The sequence below is a fragment of the Vicugna pacos genome, chromosome 6 (genome assembly GCF_048564905.1).
Source record: "Vicugna pacos chromosome 6, VicPac4, whole genome shotgun sequence".
Classification (NCBI taxonomy): Eukaryota; Metazoa; Chordata; class Mammalia; order Artiodactyla; family Camelidae; genus Vicugna; species Vicugna pacos.
The window spans coordinates 9,665,206-9,689,961 of NC_132992.1; the positions used below are offsets into that span (position 1 = coordinate 9,665,206).

The window sequence follows — 24,756 nt, forward strand, 5'->3', positions numbered from 1 at the left end:
ATCAATGTGATACAAGTTTTCATGACAAGTTTCAGTTTTAAATTTTACAGATTTAATGATAAATTAGTTAATATTATTTGAATGCCTAATCTGTGCAAGACACTTTCAGATACATTGGATACAGTGATGAACAGGGCAAAGGTTCTGTCCAAATGCACTTTAGAGTTCAGTGATGTTATTTATAATTGATCAGAATAATAAAGCAACATCTCTGCTATTGACCTGACGCTCATGTGATCCCTTTGGCCTCCAACACTAACCCTTCTTAAAAACCATGGATAGGGAGGGAGATGCCTCACTAGCTCTGTATTTCTGTCTCCTGGGAGATTATTGTTGTGAGTGTATGTGGGAAAGGGGACCATCTTTAGCTTCTCCTCCCCAGGGACCTTCCCCCTCTTCTCCTGCTCTTCTCAGCCTCCTCATAGACTGAATGTGGGGGATGGGGAATGGGGTACTAGGGAGAAAGGGACCTCTGTCCACTGGAATTAGGAGGAGGAAGGACATTTGGAGGCTGCCTGACCCATTCTTCCATTCCTTAACTCATCCCCCCCAAAAAAGCCTACTCTTCTTTTTACTATGTCTCAGTGAATCCTTGTTGATTTTTGGCAACTTTGGGAATAAATTGCATTTTCATGGGCAAGGACCCCACCATCTACTCTCCAGATATTAACAAAGCAACATTTTGTACATTACCTTCTGATGGAGTCACTCTTTTCAAAATTCAATTAATGTAATAAAATAATGTATAAAAATAAAATTTGATTAAATTTAGTGATTCATAGCATGTCATTGGAGGGATTGTATCAAGTTTTGGTGTTGAGAGAGTCATCTCATAGCAAAGGCTTTGGTCTCTGCAGTCAAATTCCTAACCCGGCGGTCATGTAGAGGGAGGGTGCCTTGCTGGGAGTAGTGAGATGGCAAAGTCTACTCTAGTTAGTGCGTAGTGAGAAGTGGGTGTTTTATGCATGGCTCTGTTGCACAAAGGTCTGCGCAAAGGTCTGTAAATATTCCCCCTTCCTGGAGTGGCTGATTTAGAGTTAACTAGAGCTATTTCCTGTTTGGGGTAGTATCACAATATATGTATTATTTATATTTGTGCCTCATACAACAAAACAGAAGCAAGAGGTTGGCATGCAGAGGAGCTGGAAGAAAGGCCATAGATTTAAAGCTGATCTTTGTTTTAAATAGGCTGAATATTCTACACCAATGACTCATTCTTTGTGAAAGAATATGCTGTTTGGCCTTTTCAGGGGAACTACAGTGCATCCTATGATTTAGCATCTCAATGAGGGCTTATTCATTAGTTGAACAAAAGCTTTTTCTAGAAATGGGGATTATATTGTCAGTAATTTTAGAGGGAAAATGTCATTGTCCATTTTCATAGTTAATGTGATGACTGGGAAAAACAGGCTCTTTTTGAAGTTTTGAAAGTATGTGGGAAACATTTTATACTTGATTCCTTTTTTTCTTTCGGGAGAGATTTGTGCTGACAGATTTTGAAGCATAAATAAATACTGTTTGTTGTTTTGGAAATATTTTTTTCTTAACCCTAAATATCAATCTTTCAAAAAGAATGTATGATACATAAATTTATGATATATAAAATAAACTACAAATAAACTAAACGCTCTAGTTCCTTTATTCTAGTTCCTGATGTTTCTAATGTTTTAAATTATACTGTACTAAATAAGTAATAGTTTTATTACTTTTCATTCCCCTATACATTTGTAAACAATAAGAGAGTTTTAGTATTTTGACAAAAAGTTGTGAAGGTCATGGAATAGTTGTAATTTTCCCCCTTGATTGTTCAGCTCACTTGGCATAGTTTGAACTTGCATGGTCAGTTTTAGTGCTTGTACTAATGTGGCAATGCAAGGACTGCCTGTAGTTAAATAGTGAAATAGGACTGAGAAGGGACTCCGGAAATGCAGTATCATTGCCAGATGGCATAAAGGAACTGCTTGAGGTTACAGATTATGATTTTTGAGTGAGAATATAGTCACCAGTTTCTCCTTCAGCTGGAGGGGTACAGGTAGAGGGTTGAACTTAAACAGGTTTTGGTTAGAGTTGGGTGGGGATGGCAAGGGACTTTAAGGCAAATGCAGTGGAGTAATTATAATAAAAATTAACTACGGGATTTAAGCTGAATAAGGAGAAAGAGAATGTCCAGTGGTGAACTGGATGGTAGCATTGGTGGATTGAAGGGTTTTTGTGATGTTTTGTTGGAGTCTAAAGAGAGTGCTCTGAAAAGATGAGTGGTGGAAAGAGAGTAAGATGCGGAAGTTGAGATTAATCAGTAATGACAGGTTCAAGAGTGTGAGCATGTGAGTGAGATGTTGAGGTAGGGGAAGACCAGTGGAGAAAATGTAGTATGACTGTATTGGAAGGATCATCAACGCGAATGTTGGAGTAACTAAGAATTACGATGGGGTGGTGTCAGAGAGCGTGACAGGGAGTTAGGAGCAAAACATGAGTTAATAGAGGGAAGTAGTGACTTGGAGGTAGCAAATACCTATAGTAGGTTGGAGTAGTTGAGGGTATAGTCTCCTGGCTGTGAAAGCCGGGCCCTAATGAGAATAGTCTTGATGGTCCCCAGGCAAAATATGGTCAACAGCTGTGAGTGTTTAGTGAAGTGAGGGGCAGGGGAATGTCTTCCCAAGAACAGGGAGAATTCTGGGCCCTTGATTCCTGCTGGTGTCCTCCTGATGGAGGCAAGAAATGCTGCAGAATGAATGATTCTCTTGACCCCTGCCAGATGATGGACCAGAAGAAGTGATTTTGTGAGACGTAAGTACTCTGTTGATTCCAACCAAATGCTGCCCACTGTGGGTGGGATAGTGGCAGGGCAATCTTACTATCGAATCCAGGCCACTTTTTTACCCTGGGGAGTGATAACCTGCTAGATGGTTGTTCTTTTCATTATTATCTGCTGGCTTCCTTTCAGCTACTGCTGATATTAGCCAAATGGCAGTATGGTATTACATTGGTACTTGCCGGGCTTCTGACTGTGTGGAGGAGTGGTAGGAAAGAAATTCACTCGAATATCAGCTATCTCTACAGTGTCACAAATACATATATGTATGTATATATGTGTATGCTTATGTATATAAATCAACTTTACATATTTTATCAAATAGATGAGGTACCCATTAGACAGTAGTTGTTTGATTACCTTAATCTTAATGTTCAAATGCCCAGCATCGGTGCCAATATGCTTAGTATTATTAATATCTGGAAAGTATATTTTATTGGAATACTATATAATAGGGAATGCTGATTATCTATAAATCAGATATGTATATTCTTCATTGGTTTCCTTTACCATTACGTTAAAGAAGATGATGCTACAGTTAAGATAGTGATTATTTTCTGTTCCTAAATTTTGTAAGATGTTTAGTTAAATGCTCTGTACATGTAGTTGTTCAGTGTTTGGAAGCTATGAAATTGTCTCTTCCAGAAATACTTTGTAGCAGCTCTTTTGTGCCTGTGTAGGAGCAGATTCAAAATGTATTTTATCATATGCCTTGAATGAAGGGTAAACCTAGTTTCTATAATGATTATATTATGATAATTGGTATATCTCACATTTGAATAAATTCAGGCATATCAACTGACTTCACCATATCTTGAAGTATATTAATTGAACTGAATTATATATGAAAACAAAAATGTTGTTTTGACATATGGTGGACTGACAACTAGATTGTTAATGGACCTCACAGTTTTTTGCTCTAAAACTGAAAATCTTGCATTCAGTAAATTCTCTTGAAAAGCTGTTTGAAAAATGATAATAGCACTTATTTCTCTAAGCATGCAAAATATTTAATCTGGGTGTTGCAGAACCTCCCAGCTTCTATCTTTAGTTAAAAGATGGAATTATTACTATTGTGTGAATATCAGTCTTCAGCTTAACTGTATGACTGATTTTTTTGGCAAAAGTTGTGTCTTGGAATGAGTGAAAACTAGTTAAAAAGGAAAGTGTTTAGAAAACAACAATGAAAACTAACACTGTTAAACAGTTTCTGAAGTAAAACAAAGAAAAAAAAAAGTTTCTGAAATGCTGGGCCAGGATTATTTTCTGTGTAGGACAGGAAAAACTTGCCAAGTGCCAGTGGAGATCAGATATATAATGAGTTCTATTCTACTTAACAAAAAAAGTTTTTGCCATGTCTTAAAGGTAGTGCTATCTATAGTACTAAAAGCCCCCAAATGGAGTGACAAAAGGCACTGAAAGCTCATTTCTCAGTATGTCAGAGTTTAATGTGAGTATCCTAATCAGGCAGCTTTTCTTTATGAAATGAGTCAGGAATCTTGGCTGCTTTACTTTGTGCCCATATTGCTTTGCCATTCCCAACTTGCCTCCTACCAGCCATTCAGAAGGGGGAAAGAGCATGGGAGGATCCTGGCTAGTGCACTTAACTACTGCTCCCATTCCTTCAGCTAGAACTCGGTTATTTGTCACACCTAGCTTGGAAGGGAGGCTGAGAAGCTTAGTCTCGCTTTGTACATAATGTACATGATGAGGAACCACAGTTTGGTCAATGACTGCCAAACTGTGCCAAGAGTAAAATGGTTTTTTCGAATAAAATCTTTGAACATTTAAAAACTTTTTATTGGTTCAGTGATTGATAGGTGATATAAAGGGTTTTCAGAAGGTTGTGTATTTTGCTAAACACATTATTCCCTAATCCCTCTTGCCCCATACACTTAAAAAAAAATTGGGGGTGTGTGTGGGGGAGGGTGTAGTTCAGTGGTAGATTGCGAGTCTAGCATGCATGAGATTCAATCCCTGGTACCTCCACCAAAAGTAATAAATAAATAGATAAACCTAAATACAAACCAAACCAAAACAGATTCTTTAAAAATTTGGTGATGGTGAAATGTGAGGGATGGAGAGACTAGGTATGGTAGATGTTCAGGGAGAGTTCACCTGGAAACTGGATGTAATGATTTAATCAATGGTGCTTCTTTTGAAAGTATCAGTTAAATAGATTTTTATTTGGGAGTGGGGTCATCGATGTACACGCACCAGTGTCTGTGTTCATATCTGTGCTAGAGAGAGCAGTTTGAGTAATGAAGTTATTGCGATGGTTTTAAGAAACTTCATGATAATTTTGAGCTATAGTTTTTAAAAAGCTCGTGTGTGTGTGTGTGTTGTGAGATATCTAATTCAGCTCTTTATAAAATTTCATAAAATATTGCAGATACGTTTATTTCACTGAATTTAAAATAACCTAAGGTAAATGGAAAAGTAGATTCTGATTAACTTAAACATTGACTTAATAAACAAATCTAAATCAAGGCACCACAAACTGACCCATAAAGGAAGAATAAGAACAGAACGTACTAATTGAATCATAAGTTAGTTGCTTATCACTTTGGAACAGAAATTGAAATAAGCTTTTGAAAATGTATACAGTAGTCTCTTTCATTTTCTGTGGTAAAATATTTCGTGTATCAGTACTCTATAAGCATTTTTTAACTTATTTGCTCCTAGGGTCAGCAGACCCATTGCTCCTGGTTCACATTGTTATCTTGTAAGAAATAGATAAGTCCATGATTTAAAAGAAAGCGGGGAAGGTATAGCTCAGTGGCAGAGTGCATGCCTAGCATGCACAAAGTCCTGGGTTCAATTCCCAGTACCTCTGTTCAAAAAAACAAAACAAAACAAATAAACCTAAAATTACCCTTCCCCCCATTAAAAATTTTTTTTTTAAAGGAAAGTTAGTGAATGAATCAGGCCACATTTTTACTTGTTGGAGACTGGACTATCCCAGTATTGGGGTAAAATAACACCAAATGGTGGATGTATAAATAATGTCAAACTATGGACTTGGCTTCATATTACAATTAAAGCAAGTAGCAAAATTCCAAGGGATTTAAAGTTTATTAACTGAATAAGGAACTTAAGTGTGTGTGTACACTTGTCTATGAATGTGCCTGTCCTTTTTTTCTTTGTTTATTGAAATGAGTTTTCTTAGCATGGAGAAACTTCTTCAGCTGGTGGTTCAGACAAGCTAGATTCCATTAAGAATCTGGACAAGGGTCACTGGGACATTTCCATGTTAAAATTTTAGTAGCAGAGGAATGCATTGTGATAATACTGCAAATCTACTAAAAGGTGAGATTGAATATCTTGGCATATTACACTGGAAAACTTTCCAGCCTTTGCGGTAGATTCTTATTAGATATATGTTGGATGGGATTGTATTTTCACTTTCCCAAAACCAACCTTTGAAACATTCAAATAATAAATATTAGATTTTTTTCTCATTCAACACTTTAGTTGTGTTAGTTTTCCACTTTGAAATCATTTGAACTTGTTCCACCAATACTGCAACTGTTTAGTCCTAGGTTTATTTAGAACATTTCAAACTTAAAAAGAGTTAAAAGAATTATGCAATGAACACATATATCCTTCTCCCAGGTTTGCCATTTAAAAAAAACATTTTGCACTGCACGCCCCACTACCTACCACCCCCCACTGCCATACACTTTTTTTTGGGAAATCATTTGAAAGCAGATTGCAGACATCGAGAAACTTCACTGCTAAATACTTCAGCACTCATCTCCTAAGAATATGTATGTTTCCTAAATAGCTAAAATTGTGTTTCACCCCTAAACCTTAGCATTAATTCAGTAATGTTATTTACTGTACAATGTATGATAAAATTTCTCCAGTTATCTTAAAATACTTTTTTTTGCCTTTGTTTATTATGTCTCTTTTAGTGTCTTAATTACTGAGTCCCTTTACACATCCCCCTCCCCAGTTCTTGACTTTTCTGTTTTTTAATAACAGAAAATTGTTTTTTTTTCACGTGTCTAGGTCAGTGACTAATAGAATGTCCTACATTCTCAGTGTGTCTCGTTGTTTATTCATGATTAGATTCAGTTGCCGTATTTTGCCAACAATACTGCGTAGGTGAAGCTGCATTTCTTACTGCATCACAAGAGGCACATAATAACATTGTTCTATTCTGGTAATGCTTAGTTTTATCACTGGGTAAATGAACAATAATTCCTGTTTCTCTTTGATGTGAAGGTGCCTTTCCCCTTATAATTAATAACTGATCTGTAGGGTGATACTTTCAGAGACTTTAAATATCCTACATATCAGGCGTCTTTCCCCCAACAGGTGTAGCAACCATTGATGATCCTTTCCTAAATCAGTTTTTACTTGTAGGGTGGTAACAATGGTAAATTTTTAAGTCTGTCATTTCTTTCACACTTACTAATTGAGATTTTTATAGCTGTTAAGGTCTTGACCTCTGATAAAAATGAATTTAAAGTTTAAATTGGAGCCGTTATATGTAGCTGTTATATGTATGTTATATGCATATGTGTCGGTTGTCCATAATTCCTACCCTCTACCTGCCAGTTTAGATTTGTACTGTAGTATTTAACTAGTATTTCAGTGAAAAATAGGTCACTAGTGTCTGCTTTAGATTCTAGATTTACTTAAACAGTGTTTCTAATTGTAATTCTGTGTATTGTATCTGTATGCTACTTAAGGATGTTTCAGTGCTTCCCCTCTCACCTAAGTCTTGGTATTTTATTTTGACAGTTCTCTTAATTATGATTACTAGATTGAATTATAAAATTTATTCATAAACTAAGGAGAACCTTAATAAGGGGGAAGTATGTGAACTTTGGGAGAGTTGAATAGACTTTTAAATAACTACACTAAATTGGACAGCTCTTTGAAAATAGAACCAATTCAGTTAAGACTAAAGTAATCACTGTTTAATTATAAAAGGAAAACAAATGATAATAAAATAGTTATTGCTTTGTAAAGCATTCACTTGAATTATACATTGAAGAAATCTAAACTCAATCTGCTTTTACTGTGCTATGGAGCATGTTTCTAGTTTACTTTTCCTTAAGGCCAGTTGGCATTCAACCAAATATATTCTATCAGCCTAATGGTAGTTCAGATTAAGATGATCTTGTACATTTGCAGAATAAGAAATTTAATGTGTTTGAAGGGAAGGTTAAAAAAAATGAAATATTACGGTAGCTCACATAGAAAAAAATGTGACAATGTATATAAATATGTTCATATATGACTGAAAAATTGTGCTCTACACTAGAGTTTGACACAACATTGTAAAATGATTATAAATCAATAAAAATTGTTTTAGAAAATGAAGTAAATTGCAGTATTAATATGCTCTATGTATCGAGAGTGAATAAGGTTGGGAAAGTTAAACCTAGAATAAAGAGTGATTATTTTTCTCTTTTAGAATTCACAAATTATTTGTATGACAAAAATCTAGAGCCCTGTGATGTTTTATTGAAGGAGAGCTTTAGAACCTGCCAGCTCTTAAAATGTGAACGACTAGCACAATACCTTTCCCAGTGGTTCTCAATAAGCTTTTGTGGCTTTCATTAATTATGACAGTTAAATTTTCATTTATAAGATAATTGGTAATATCTAAACATGTGACAGTAATGACATTTCTTCTTTGTGTTTTAGACTATCCCCATAAATATGGTCCCCAGGGGGGCTGTGCAGATCATTCAGTATTTGAAAGGATGAAGAAGTACCAGATGACTGGTGTAGAAGTAACACAGGTAAGGATTTTAATACCAGCTTTTGTTTAAGAAATAAAAATGAGCTTCGGCATGTGTTCCTACATTAAAAATGTATGGTCTAGGATATATAAAAGACTTATACCACTGTGGGGGAAACATTTATATATTTTAATGCTCAGAGATGCCAGGTAACTTTATATCAAAAACTTGATACTGAGATTTCAGTACAGATCTGCATGACTCAAAAACAAATTACATGTCCAAAATATACTCCTACATGTTTTATAATAAAGTTAAAAAAAATCCAGCCTGAACATGTGTTTTGTATAAATGTGTTTGTATTCATATGAAAATTAAAGTGACCTACTTCCTCTGGTTTGCCAGGGACTTAGCATTGATTTGTGTGTCTCTAAGCAAACCAAGATGGTTCCCCTAAAAAAATGACAGTACTTCTGGTATTTTAATTGTAAGTTTTTCTGCCATTGACTATCGATCTTTAATTCTTTTTTTTGACCTCTTTTATTTTCGTCATAGTTGGTAGGTTTATAATTATTAAAAACACAAATTTAAAATGAAAAAATTATTTTTTTATAATAAAACATTTATCATGTATTTTGGACATCCTTTCTAAAAGTAGTTTCTTGAGTCACAAATGTGATTTGTCTGTTTCTTGATCTGCAAAATGACATAAATTTCAAAAGGATCTTTCAAATATAAGTGAGATTTTATTCTTGCATTTGTTGAACAATTTTCTATTGATATGTTAGAAGATCTTGATAGGTTCTGGGAATATGTAGAAATTAAGTTGAAGGCTGCCCTCAAAACATTTATAATTTAATTGGAGACACAGAAAAATTAAAGGTAGTAAGAAATAGAAAAGAATTAAGCAAAGAGTGATATTCTACACAGAAGAAGACTAGTTAACCTAGCCTTGGAAATATTTGAGGACAATAATCAAAAACTAAAAGAATAAGCAGAAGTTAGGTTGACTGTGAAGAGGTAGAAAGATAGGAGGAGCAGTATATACAGAGGTCAGAAAGATAGCAAGACCAGTAAAGAATTCTTAGCTCCAGGGTGGAGTGCAAGGCTAGAGACTGGGAGACTAATTAGAAGTTGTTGCAGTTATTCAGTTGAGAAGTGATAATGGCTTGTATAAGGGAGCAATGTGGATATAGAGGATGCGACTACAGATCGCTAGATATAATAGAGTTTACAGTGGCTAGATAAAACGTTAATACACAAAAGTAGGTTGCATTTTTTTTATATCAACAGTAGAACACCAGAAATAAAATGTAAAGGAGGCTATCATTAATAATAGTATCAAGAATATCATGTATTGAAGAATAAATGAGCAAAGAATTATAGGACTTAAAAGGAAAATTATAGAACTATGTAAGAAATGTTACAATTGTTTTTGTTATGGAGAGATATACTATATTAGTGGAACATACTACCTAATATAAAAATATTTCTTTTCCTTATATTGATTTATAGATTCAGTGCAATTCCATGCATATTACAGCACAGTTTTTCATAGCGCTTGATGGGTCTAAAATATTATAAAAAAAAGTAAAGGCCAAAAAGAAATAAGGCCCATCTGAAGGTGGTCAGTAGGAACGAGGAATTTACCCTAGAAGATACTAAGACTTACTGTAGTAATTGTGGGTGTGATAGTATCATGAGGATGAACAAATTGACCAAAGGAATAGAACTGAATCCTCATGAAACTTTGTTATGTGATAGAGGTGAAATTTCAAATCAGTGAGAAAAAGTAGAGAGATCATTGAATAAGTGGAGTCAGAAAAAATGTTTTATCCATTGGGGAAAAGATGGAGTTGGATCTTCATCTCCCATTATATTTAAAACCAAACAAAATTCTAGATACAGTATTACACATCTAAAACAAATACTTTGAAACTCTTCGTAGGACAAGTGGAGATTTCCCCTTCCCGTTCTGATGGAGTAACTGGTATCCAACTAGCCATCCTGCAAAACAAAGCAAACAAACAAACAAAAACAACTAGAAAACTAGGGGGAACAAAGAGAGAGGAAGAGAGGGGAACAATTGTTCTAAAATACTGGCCAATAGGCAGTGCAGGAGTGAGATCTGTGAGAGAGGAGAATTAAATATCTCCGTGATTCCCTTGACTTTTTGACTGGGGGCAAACTTTCAGGAATGGCACAATGAAGAGCATCTCAAGAAGAGTAAGAAGTACACTGCACACTTGCAGAATTGAAGAGACAGGATAAAGTTCAGGAAGGCGGAGGTATCTGGATTTATGGACAGAGTATCTGAGAGGAGAGAGCTATACTGAAAAAAAGCTCCAGATACCTGCATGGGGGTCTCCTTGAGTCTTAGCCGGATTCTAAGCTGTGCTTGCATAGGGTGAGATTCTGTGAGAAGACTATTGGAGAACAAAAAACTGCTGAGGAATCTGTGAACTGAAGAAGTATCAGAAATTATACCCGGTAGAGATTTCAAGCCATACTAGGAGCAGGCTAACCTCATGCTAAACTAAAGGCTACTCCAGACCTGCCCTAACTAAGTGGAAAAACCAAGCTTCAGAAAGATCAAGGTGATTTTCATGTAAATTAACTGCCTGTCAGAACATAGCTCAATAACACTTGTTAAAGGAGGACACTGAATGCAGATACTCAGCAATGTAACATTTACACTGTTAGCATTCAAAAATCATTGCTAGATGACAAGAAGTTCAAGAAGTTGAAAAATGTGATCCACAGTCAGCACAAAAAGCTACCCAGATAGAAACAGACTAGACATTATAGGCATTAGCACACGAGGAAGTTAAAACAACCATTATTATTATGTTCAAAGAATTACAAAAAACTATGAAAACAAAGAAGAATAGAAATTATAATAAAAGAACCAAATATAATCCCCCAGTGGTGATTTATATAGTAATTAATTGACAAACAGATTCTAAATGTTACACAGAAATGTAAAGGACCTAGAAAAGCCAAAACAGTTTTCCAAAAGGAGCAAAGCAAGAGGATTTATACCAGTTGGTTTTAAGACTTACTATAAAGCCATGGTAATCAAGATGGTGTCCCCTAAATTCAGGATAGACATATAGATTGTGGAACGGAATAGAGAGTCTGTGTGGTCAGCTGATTTTCATAGAAGTCCCAAGGTAATTTAGAGGAGGAAAGAAGGGGTGAGAAGGGATAAATTGGGAGTTCGAAATTTGCCCTTCTTGGGGAGTGATGGAATTGTTAGCTATCTTGATTGTGGTGGTGGTTTCATTGGACTATACATCTATCAGAATTCATCAAGTTGTACATCTGAAATATATGTAGTTTAAGGAATCATACCACAATAAAGGTGTTAAAAAATAAAGGAGGAAAGAGTGGTCTCACAAACAGTACTGCAACAATCGGGTATCAATATTTCTAAAAAATGAACCTGGGGAGGAGGGTGTAAGCTCAGCAAAGAGCGTGTGCCTAGCATGCACAAGGTCCAGGGTTCAATCCCCAGTACCTCCAGCAAAAATAAATAAATAAAACTAAATTACCTCCCCCTCCAAAAAATAAAAAATTAAAATTAAAAAAAATGAACCTGAACCGACAGTGTTTCACCTTACACAAAATTAACTCAAAATGGTTAGTGAATCTACATGCTTAAAGCTGAAGCTACTAGATAAAAGCATAGGGGATATTTTTGTGACTTTGGAATAGGCAACAATTTCTTACAGCACAAAAATACTTAACCTGTCAGAAAGAAGTTTTATAAACTTGACTTTGTCAAAATTAAAAACTTCTTAAAAGACACAGTTAAGAAAATGTAAAAACAAAAAAAGCCACAGACTGTGAGAATGTCAACAACACACACATCTGACAAAAGGCTTCTCTAGAATATGCAAAGAACTCATATGACTCTAAATTCCTTTTAAAAATGCACAATCCCTAATTAAAAAATGGGCAAAAGGATTTGAAAAGACATTTGACAAAAGATGTTTAAGAAATATTTTGTATTTTGAGGTAGAGAAACACTTTGAGTAAGGCATGAAATCTTTGACTATTAAAAAATTAATTTTTCACTGTATGAAAATTAAGAGTAAAAGATACCTTAAAGTGAAGACAGTTACAGGTTTTAGACAGTATTCACAGTACATAAAATTGACAATTTTTCAAGAAATAAATAGTCCTCTATTCAGAACAACTGATAAAAATCAACCTGACCTCAGAATATAAATATTTTAAAAAATATATATATCTATGTTTATATTTGTGTCTGCATTTGTGTATTTGTTTGGAGGCATTAGACAGAAAAGACGGCTGTGAAGAAATACTAGGCCAAATCTTAGGGAAAAAAGAGGACACTGACATCTGGGGCTACCTTTTCTCTAGTTGTATCTTCTAGTTCCTAAGGAGGTAGCTAAGAGATTGAAAAACTGAATAGACGTCTCCAGATTATTGAGGCTAAAGATTAAAATTCTATATAGGGCCTTCTAAGTAGGGCTTTAGGTTGGGATATTGAATGAAGTGTTGCTCCCTAGAGGTAGGGGTAAATCAGAAGCGGTTCTTCCTCCCCTTTACCAAGATTAAACTTTCACATCACATCTTCTTAATCTCTGATTGGATTAAGATAATCCAGGATTACTAGTGCATCAAACCTCATTGCTTGCCAGAAGTAAAAATAAATCTTCTCAAGAAAGATATCATAATCTGAAGCCTCAAATTGTATCTATGGTTTTCTGTATACATTATCTGGCACCGAGTTCCAAATTATCAGGATATGAACAAATAAGACAGTATGATGGAAGAATGAGAGGGAAAAAATTATTTACCAAATATCAGCCATTCAAGAATAAATGACACAGTATACACCCTCAAAGAGCTTACGGTCTAGCTAGAGTGTCAGACTTGTAAACAACCTAAAAGTATTTGAATAATGAAATGATTAGATACAGATACTGACTTTATGATGTGTTCAAGTAGATAAAGATGAAATAAGAAATTTCAGCAGAAAATTGAAAATGAACATAAGAACCTAATGGAAATTCTAGAATTGAAGAATAAAACAACAGGAATTAAGAATTTGATGGATTTAGATCTGGATGATATATCATAAGAAAATAGAGTAAATGGCTTAGAAAGAAAAGGATAGAAAATACAGAATAGAGCTTAAGAGATAGAGGTGATATGTTAAGGAGGTCTAAAATACGTGTAATTGATATCTCAGAAGGAAGAAAATGAGAGTGAGATAGGGACAGATAGTGGCTGAGAATTTTCCAGATACAACAGATGATAGCAAACAACATATTCATTAAGCCCTGTAATTATCACAGGAAAAATCTTTTACAAAGAAATTAATACTTTAGCACAATATTAGAAAAGTCTAAACACCAAGAGATAGACTCTTAAAAGCAACCAATAAAAAGTCCAGTCATCTTCATAGAAGCAACAGTAAAAATGACAGCTCATTTCTCATTGGAAACAGTTGAAACCGGAAGACAATGGAATGTGCTGAAACAGTAACTGCCATCCTAGGATGATGTACTGAGTGAAAATAGATAAAAGTAAAATGAAGACAGTAACTAAGAGAACAGTCAAACATGGAGTTCAAGGGAGAAGGAAATTATAAAATGTGAGTGTAAATTTGGAATTGTGGCTTAAAATTTAATTTAATTTGAATTCTCTATTACTGTGTCATCAGATTTCACTTAAAATGGTCCTTATAGATGTCACCAGATGTTTAAGTGCTTGGGTTCAGTAGCAGCATTAATTCTTATTGAGTGTCTACTGTTTGCCTGCCAATATGTTAGCTGATAGCAGTACAGAGAGAAGCAAACACAGAGATAGTTTCTTCTTTCTAAAACTCGTATTCTAGAGGTTAAAGTAATGGTGGTGGGCTGGAGACAGAAGATAAACCGATAATCACATGGCAAACTGTGAAGTTGTACTATGTAAGGGACATGGGTGCATGGGTCTGTGAGGTGGTAAAATGGATGAATTGACCTTTGCTGAGTATGAAGAAAGAAATTAACTAGATCAGGAGAGGCAGCATCACCATGTGCAAAAGACTGTGGCAGGAGAGAGACTGTGTTTTGGAGGATTGGAAAGGAGGCCTGTGTAGCTGTGGCACAGAGAGTTAGAGCTGGGTAAGGCAGTGGGGTCTCTCTGTGAAGTAGCATGGAACGGAACAAAACTGGCAGACAAGTAGAGTCTGCGGTGCTGATTGAGTGCATTTAAAGGGTTTAGGGCTTTTTCCTTAGAGCAGCAGGAAGTGTTTGAAATGCGTTATGCAGATGGATAATATTTTGGTTTTTGGCATTTTGAGACGATTGTGGTATGAAGATTAGGTTGAAGGCCACTAGTGGATATAGATAGATAGACTCCATCACTCTTATTGCAGTACTCTAGGTAATAAGTGATGGTGGCTTGGGCTAATGTGGTAGAGCCGAAGGTGATGGGCAGATGCCCTAAGTATTTAGGAGCTAAATTTGACAGGGCTGGGTGAAATTAGAGGTGGTGTTAGGTATTAGAGGTGAGGTAGCGTAAAATAGGTAAGCTACCGTAAGACTTGCTTTATATTTACATGATTACACATTAAAAGATATTTTTTAAATCAACTAAAGTCCATAGTTTATTCAGGTTATTAAAGGGTATGTTTTGAAAGTGTTTCAGAGTGAAAGAATTGCTTGAATAAATAAATCATCTACACAGTAGAATGTTACCAGACTGAAAGTGATATTTATGAAGAAATTTTAACAGCATGAAGAAATACCTATGGTCTCACATAATAAAGCAGAAAATGAAGTTGCTTATAACGTGTAATCTTAACTATATAAAATTATAATAAGTGAAGCATGCTAATGATCAGAAATGACTTTCTTTGACATATAGACACCTCATGAAGAACATACTGTTAATGGTCCAGAACTCCGGAGGAAAAAACGTACAACTTCAGCTGAAAAAAATACTTGTCAGCTTTATATTCAGACTGATCATCTATTCTTTAAATATTATGGAACACGAGAAGCTGTGATTGCCCAGGTATTTATAATTTTGCTACTATTTTGTTTCACATACTGTCATATTATTTCTTTATACCTATATTTTCCTCTAAAAATTAAAATTACTGTATATCACATTTTGGAAAAATAAGGAGATGTATTTCCAATTGTGATATGATAAAATATGTATCATAAGAACACAGATTACTGAAAGACCAGTTAGGATATTTTAGTGTCATTCAAGAGAGAAATGTAAGAAAATGATCTCATGGAGATGATGATATTGGAGCTTAGCTTTGAAAAGAGGGTCATATTTTCATTTGTGGTCTTAAAGGAGGGAAAGTTAGGAATCCTTCCAGTAAGAATATTTAATTTCTGTTCTGTATTTTCATTGTGTTTAGCACTTTCTGAGCTACGTTATTATCTCCATGTATGTCTTTTCAAACCTTACTAAAATATAAATTTTCCTGAGATACTCTTCAAAGTAGCCTTTGTTGATGGTATCCATTGAGGGTTTGATGAATGCGTTTTGAGTCCAAGGATTTGAGACTGGGAGGATCGAGGCACCAGTAGTACAAGTGGTGAACTAATTTTGACGGTAGTGATGAACTTATTTTTAGACATGTTCAGAAGCCCATGTGCATGGGAGAGGTTAGCCTTGAGCTTTCTGCATGTGATTTAAGGATACGAAAGAGATAGTTAAGGAGAGAGAATGAAAGGGAAAGAATGAAATCAGAAGGAAAAGAACTGGGAGATACAGTCTCCTTCTGTTGAGTAGGATGAGGAGGAGAAGCTATGAGGTAAAATACAATAGTTGAAAAGGTAGGAGGTTAAATAAGATCAGCCAAGGAACAAGCAAAGTTTCAAAACAAAATGCATAGCTAATAGTGTCATATCACAGAGATATCAAAGAAAATGACCACAGTATATTAATTAACTAGATGGTAGGGATCCTTTCACAGTGTACATGTATATTGAATCATCATGGTGTACATTTTAAATATCTTACATTTTGTTTTTCATTTATGCCTCAGTAATGCCAAAAAAGAGAATGATTATAAAAGTTAGTTGATTTTCAGTTATTAGAAGATTACTGATGGGCTTTAAGCACACTCTCAATAAAGCTGTGATGGTGAAAACATTGCAGACCATAAGGAATGTGCTGGCAGGAGCAGTTAGCGTTTCAAGAGATGTGAAAAACTGAAAAAAAAAAATGGTGGCTTAGAAATAATATGAAATGTTCGAGTGAAAGGGGAATTCTTGAGAAGTTGGTAAAAAGAGGAAAATGACCCAGTAGAGAAGCAGTATAAGATGTAAGAAAAATAAAAATTGATGGGAAACAACATTCCTTAAGGTCCAGCAAGGGTTAGGATCAGGAATATAGAGAAATTACACTTTAAGGAAGAGTTACCATTTGAGGAAGACAGCAATGGATTAAAAATAGAAAAATTTGAAAGTTAAGAGAGGGAAGTCAAGATAGACTTTAAGTAAATTAAGACATGAGATCATCTGTGGAGAAATGTTTGAACGGCCCCCGTTGGGGGTTTAGTAGACACAGTGAGAATTGGATAAGGATTGGTAGGCCAAGCTGAGGTTAGATGGTGTGAATTTATGATGGACCCTATCCGCACCGTTATGGTGTTCTTTATCAATGTTTGCCAACCTGGCTACTTTTGAAATTATTATTGTTAATGCTTCTATTTGAATATCTTATGTTTATACAGTTTCTTTGAAAATAGTTTCGAAAGTATATATACATATTTTCACATAAGTGGTAGCAAGAGTGCTTTTTGTAACTGAGGATAGGAAGGTTGCTATAGAATGGTTTAGAAACCAGACAGTTTAGTTGGGAGTCAGCTAGGTAAACAGGGGTTCTTTTTGTGTTCTGTCACCCTGTTTATCTCTTTGTACAATTGAGCAAAATCTGAATGTATGTTATTTATATTTGTATTGCTTTCTTCTCTTCTTCCCCCTCTAGAATAAATCTCTAAATTTATAGGGATGGTCTCAATTTTGTTCACCAGTATGCCCCCAGCACCTAAAACAGTGCCTAGTATACAATAAGTGGTGAACAAAACTTATAGAACGTGCACTAGTGCAGTAATGGAAAGACTAAAGTCAGAATGACCGAGTGTCCTGATATTATCAGGGAAGTATTCCCAGAAGATATTTGAGCTGAGTCTAAGGGATGAATACCATAGGCATAAGGAGCAGCATGTGAAGGGCATGGAGGTATGACGTTTTGGGATGGATCGAGGAAACAAAGTTTTATATAGCTGAGGCAAGAGTACATGTTTGTTTTGACCAGAGAAAAGTGGAGAAGTCACAGAATTTCCCTCTCAGCTGCAGTTCACTGATATTTTTCAGCCTTTCGTACAGTATATGATACAGGCACTTTAAAATTTGAATTTGGTAGAATATGAATAATTCTTGATTTGGGAAATGGAAATTCACAATCTTTTTTACATTTCAACATTGCCTCTAAAAAATTCTTCTTCTTCTTTTTTTTTAATCAATAGATATCCAGTCATGTTAAAGCAATTGATACAATTTACCAGACCACAGACTTCTCCGGAATCCGTAACATCAGTTTCATGGTGAAACGTATAAGAGTAAGGAATTTCAATAGATAAGAATATTGAAAAAGAGAAACAATAAGGACAATGTTTACAAAAAGAAAAATGCTTGCTTTTTACTTCATCTTTGTGCATTAAATAGTTCAAATTAAATTGTATTTACTCATACAGTAGATCTTTACTCTTTGATTTTACACACACACACACAGGGGACACCTGGGTTTATGATTTAAGAATGAAGTCTATAGGGCTTTACTCTGGACTGTAAAAGGAGTATGGTAGAAAGTACTGTTTTCTATCTGTCTAATTAACATACCAGTTAGAAAGCCTTCTCAATAACGACAGATAGAGTACTTGACATTTTTTCCCCTGGTGTTATTCCCCAGTTTCTTCAGACTTGGCGTGCAGTGTATTTCAGAGTGTGTCTCGTTTGATGTTCCAGTGGAGGGAAGGATAGATACAGTCGTTAAATAAAATTGGAAGCTGGAAAAACATTTAATACTATTTCTTCTTCTTGAAATTTAATAGTACACACTGATGTATTCCAAATTTTGAGAAATCCTTTAAGAAAGAAACTCATACTTTTCTAAACTAATTTAATCTTTTTTTGTATTAACGTCAACTGAGACTTCGAAGAACTGCAGAACACACTTTGAGAAATGCTGGTCCAGAGTCACTGATTTTTAGTTTTAATGTTATTAATTTTTAATAAGTAAATACTTAACTACTAACAAAATTGGGCTGTTTCAAAAATTTTCTAAATATGTAGTCTTTCAACGCACTTTAAAAGTTTTTAAGACATTATGAATTAGATAACCTGAGTTTTAAAAATCATCATTTTGCAAAAGTACTTGCCACAGGGTTTCTTTGTATTTATGCTTCTTATATGGTTGGCTAGGTTATAACTTTAGTACATTCATGCAATATGTTTAATAAAATAGCTGAAAGTGGTCCTTACTTCTAAAAGTAGCATGATTAAATATTACATCGGATTGTTTTAAGGTGAAATACAGTTTGTAGGTATACAATATAAGAACTATTTGTAATCAATTGCTTTCATGTATTTTGAGGGCAATATAAACTTTTAAATGAGCAAGTGACCATGATAAGTGGTGTAAGTACTGCTGTTTAGTAGACAGAGTAATAAAATGCAGAGTACGAAAAGTAGAGAACATCTGAAAAAATTTTAGTGAAGCACGTTTTTTTGAGTAAAATAATGTGCTTTATGAAGAAATGCATGTATATAAAAGGGTAATGTGGCATTTGGTTGTTTTCAAGCCTTTAACTAAGATTAAAATTTTATATCTCATCAGTTGAAGTTTGTGACTCATTAAATAGTTTGAAATTTATATTATATAAGCAAATATTTAAGTATTGGTCATCTCATTTTTAATATAGATAACTAAAATTTAGATGCAATTTTTATTATGTAGCCAATATTACAAAAGTATCAGAGAGTCTCATTTATATGTTTAGTGGGAGAAAGCCATATGTCACATGTCTGTAAGCGCGGGCTACTTGAAATATATAGTGTTCTTGTTTCTGGATTTTTTTCTATGTTAGATGAGCATACCTGACTGCTGTGGGCTAATTGTTAATGAATGAACCAGATGTTCTCAAATCTATTCTTAGACAGTTGCCCTCAGTGGTGTTTCTGTCATCCTGTATCTAATTTAAGCTCCTTGGTTTTACTGAAGGATGTGGATCCTAAAAAGACCGATAGCTTCATTTTTATGAACTGTAATAGCCTCCCCTTAATACTCATATTTTCAGTAGACTGACATTTGCCTTCTAAACAATGTTTACTTTCAATATATTCCTTTTTATTCTTTATCCACAATCCTGTATATAATTCTTTGACTTACTTAGGGAAAGCCAAATTGTTCTAGGACTTCAGGGCATATGGCAGGGCTTTCTGAAAGGAAGCAGAGACTAATAAATGAAAGCTATTGTTTAGTAGAAGTTTGGTATCAGAACTGATTATTCTTCAGATTGTGAAGGAGAAGCCTGCAGCAGGAGTATAGTAGCTAAGCGTCAAAGGAAACATTCTGGAGGAACTCAGCTTGAAATAGTAAGAGAAACAAATTAGCAAAGAAAAAAAATTCTTATCCATGTTCAGGGAAAAAAATTGAACTTGAAGTTAGTTTGGCTTGCTTGACTGAGGACTTTCCAGGCAAGGAGAACCAAGAATATGATTTGTCTGCTGAATTGACAGTCTTAGGTTCGGTATCTATTTCATGTTCTAATAATTAGCTGAAATAGAGGGTTTTATGTCTTTTTACTTGTCACCATATGTAGAAGATGAGCATTAAAAGAGACTGATCAGATGATTAAATTTGGGAAAGTATACTTCCTTATCAGAAATTTTGAAAGCAGAACTTGTTTTTCCATCCTAATTAGTCAGTGCTCAGGAATCTGGTGAATACTTGCTCAGAAATTGAATGTATTCAATTTTATTTTTTCATTGTTTTTCTTTTCCGTGTTTATTTATGTATTTTTCTTTTATTGAACGAATTCAATTTTAATTTCCTGACCCTGCCTTTCTTTTTCCCTTCTTTCTTTTTGGCTTCTGTGATTAGCTCAGGGATGGAGGCAGTGGGAATCACTGTAGAAGCCGTAATTCAGGCCTGATTCCCTTGATACCCAAGCATATTGTGCAGGCAGATGCTACTTACACTAAGACTCTGCTAACATTAATTGCTTGTTAAAGACCATTGTTTTGGTTTTTAGATCAACACAACTGCTGATGAAAAGGACCCTTCAAATCCCTTCCGTTTTCCAAATATTGGTGTGGAGAAGTTTCTGGAACTGAATTCTGAGCAGAATCATGATGACTACTGTTTGGCCTATGTCTTCACAGACCGAGATTTTGATGATGGTGTCCTTGGTCTGGCTTGGGTTGGAGCACCTTCAGGTAGTTTATTTAACTGTGTTTTTTGTCTTACTACTTGAAACGAAAAGCAATTCTCAGGGCTGATTGAATTTTATAAAGTATAGGAGAAAGTGACGCTTATATAATATCTTAATTTAACCAGTTTGAGGTAGGCACGATTCATAAGCATATTGTAAATGGAAAAATAGATTAAGCAGCTTTTTGTTTGGGAATGAGTAAATGAGTACTAACGGAGATATCCTGCCATTTGGTGCGTTCAGAGGCTGAAGTAAATAATTTTATGGGAAAAAGCGGTACTTACTTCTGAAACCAAAAAGCAAAGTATCAATTTTTTTCACAAAAGTTAGTATCATTAATTCATTAGTTAATTAATTATTTTGAGTGTTGGGGGATGGGGAGAGGTTCTTAGAGTCAAAAGGGGAAACTTGCTTCTATTCTACAGTGAGATGGAGAGAGACCTTGATCAGGAACAGCAGGTAGAAAGAAAAGCAAAGACTGCCTTTATTATTTTATTTCTAGCCTTTATTTTAACAAAAAGGAAGTATTGCCTGGAAGGAGATATGAGCAGGAGGTCCCAGTACCCCTACCTCCATTTGCCTTACCACATGGGCCCACACTCTGCTGGGGACTCTGCCTTAGCCATGAGCTACTGTCATTGAGAAAGCTGGGACAGGATAGTTCCCCTCCCATTGCAGTGAGGTGGGGGTCTGTGATTTATATTATAATAAATTCAGTAGCCTAGTTTAGAGAAATACAAGTTTATTAACTGTGAGATGAGTAGAAAGAATCCCAGACTCCTGGAATATAAATTTTGCCATACAGAGTTTGATCAGTAGTCTGTCGTCTTCTGAGCTATATATAGCAATTTCTCCTTCTTCTGACCCACCATTTGTATCTTTTTAAAAGAATTAACTTCTGCTTTATCCCGCGTAAGACCTGGATAGGATAGAATGGGAATAGGTATTCCTAGTCTTAGTTTATTCTTTGATTTGTTTTGCATATTTTAACATCTTAGGACTGTATTTCTGCTTTTATATTTCTTACTCTCTTGTTTTTTTTTTTGATTTTTAAGCCAGCAATGAATATCCTCTTTACAATTTCCAGAGATTTTGTTCTTCTGCTCCATTTTAAAGTGTACTCAATTTTGTGATGTCATTAAAGTACAATTTTATGTCATAGGCTGCATATATCATACTGCAGTATGTTTGGATATTTGTCCTTTATGATAATCTGTGCTGGTTTTGTGTTACCTGCATTGTCAGCAGATTGTGCAACTCGCTGTTTCCTATGATAATTTGCATGTTTTATAACTTTTATATTCTGAAATTTCGTTTCCCCTCCTTGGTTAGTTGGATAATTTTATCACAGTGTTTATAATCCCTTCTCTTTATGCATCAGTAAGTACTGTAAAGACTCAGGAATTCATTTGATTTTTCTTTGTATAGAACCATTACTGTAGTGGTTCTTTAAGTGTGCTCCATGGACTAGCAGCATCAGCATCGCCTGGGAACTTGTTAGAAATGTAAATTCATGGGCCCCATTCAGGTGTACTGAATCAGAAACTCTAGGTGTGGAGCCCATCAATCTTTGTTTGAAGAAACCCTCCACTCGATTCTGATGCACACCAAAGTTTGAAAACCACCATATTGATATTTTTTGCTCACAAAAGGTCTATTGGGCAAATGATTGGATGATTTTAAACTAAAAAGTCTGCTATTTTTCATTTTCACCTCCAGACTGTTATTCATTAAGAATGTAATGCTCCCGAAGAAGCTTGGTCAAAATTTCCTAAATCTTTAGGTATTTATCCATCAATGCAGCCACTTTTTTTTTTTAAGTAGACTGTATTTTTAGAAAAGTTTTAAATCTATAGAAAAACTGAGCAGATAGCAGAGCTGTTTCCCCTACTTTTTTATATTATTAACAGCTTACAGTAGTATGGTACCTTTGTTACAGTTAATGAACCAATATTGGTACATTATTGTTAACCAAAGTCAGTCCATAGTTCATTCAGATTTCTTTATTTTTTACCTAAGGTCCTTTTTCTATTCCAGGTTCTCATCCAGGACACTGCAATACAGTACATTTGGTTCTTGTGTCTTTAGCCTCTCCTTGTCTGATGGTTTATCAGGCATTTCTGGTTTTTCATAACCTTGACGATTTTGAGGAGTATTGGTCATGTATACTGTAGGATGCCCCTCTGTTTCAGCGTGTTGGGTGTTTTTCTTATGATTTGACTGGGGTTATGGGATTTGGAGACAGTTATTTTGTCTAGTTGTTTTTAATAGCTGGACCACTTATTTTATGAAATGCTGCTTATTTTACTGAAACAGCAGTAGGCAGCATTCTGGATTGAAAATGATGAGACACATTACCTGTATTTTTGTTATTGGGTTCTGACGCCCTCTTCCTTTACTCTATGTTAACTCCTCAACTCCAGCTCTCAGAAGTCTTTTTCCAAGAGCTTCTGGGGAGGGGCTAGGAGGGGACAGAAGAATGGGGGCATGAGTTGGAAACAGAAGGAATCTTTGTTCTTTGATATTCTGCTCATCTCTTATCCATCTTAATGTTATTACTTAACCCAATGAACATATTCTCAGTTTGGCCAGGTCAGTGACCAAGTCTAGCTCTCGAATTCATCTCCAGAGGTACTCCTGAGCTATTCAGTATTCCTTTGACCATTTGTGAAAAACATTTTTTTTTGAGACATTTCTTTTGGTAGAAATTGTCTCTTCTGTTTTTCTTGGTTTAGAAATTTTAGTTTGGTTTTACGTATTAGAATTTGACTGCATGCAAAACTCAGCGTGAGGTTCTCACTGTAACCAGCAGCCTATCGAATTCTTAACCTGTTGTTTGAAAGTCTATAATTAAAAGGCCAGGAGAATTACACCATTAGAATATTACATTAGTAGACTACAGGGCACTTAATGTTGGCATTTTGTGCAGGTCTGGATTGTCCCTTACAGAATATTTAACATCTCTGGTACTACCCGTTATGTGTGAGTACGATTCCCTAGACGTGAAAGACACGGAAATGCCCTGAGACATTTCCTAATAACCTGTCTGGGGGTGGTATTAATGTCTGGTTCAGTACTACTGCTCAGATTAATATTGTATGGTCAACATGCTACTATTAAGTTTTAAATGTTTAGGCCTGCTCCTGTCAAAACTACATTTATGGACTCTGGTATTATATTAGCCTTGTAGGTTTTATAATTTTTTTCTTTTGGTGGTGGGGGATCTGTTTTAAGTTCAGTACTGATACTCTGTGACTAGCTCTCAGACTGTCCTGTAGCTAGAAAAATGTCGTTATATTTCTTTGTTGGTTATTGAGTTATCATCCATCAGTAATTGTTTTTGACTCAAATTCTGTCCTCATTTTTATTCATTTTTGTGTTTTTAAGTGTTTACTATGTGTGTAAACTCTTCAGTTTACACAGTTAACCAATTACTGAACGTGATTTATGGCTTAGCTATAGGTATTTATATTATCAATTGAGTTTCTAGCATGTCAAAAGTAGTTACAGTATTTAAAAGTTAAGTCATAACTTATAAAATTAGATTTAGTATTTTATTTCTCCCTGTATGATTTAGTTATTCCAATGTATGTGATTAGTCTATAACAAACAGTAAACTTTCCTATATAAGCAGTAGTCATTAAAAATCAAAAGCAATTGTTTAAGACATTAAACAAGGTATGAGTTACAAAGACTATATTTCGGAAGAGTACACTCAAATTTATGTATTATTTTCCCCTAAACTAGCTAGATCTTAA

General features: G+C 34.9%; 1 protein-coding gene across 2 annotated transcripts in view; it reads left to right on the top strand.

The window, feature by feature from the left end:
• ADAM10 (ADAM metallopeptidase domain 10) overlaps positions 1 to 24,756 on the top strand; it is a 109,672-nt gene that overhangs the window by 57,000 nt on the left and 27,916 nt on the right. For both annotated transcript variants that reach the window (XM_072962338.1, XM_072962337.1), the window contains exons 5-8: positions 8,477 to 8,574; positions 15,403 to 15,552; positions 18,032 to 18,124; positions 20,819 to 21,002. In XM_072962338.1, coding sequence (XP_072818439.1) covers positions 8,477 to 8,574; positions 15,403 to 15,552; positions 18,032 to 18,124; positions 20,819 to 21,002 — 525 coding nt within the window. The remainder of the gene's footprint in view (positions 1 to 8,476; positions 8,575 to 15,402; positions 15,553 to 18,031; positions 18,125 to 20,818; positions 21,003 to 24,756) is intronic.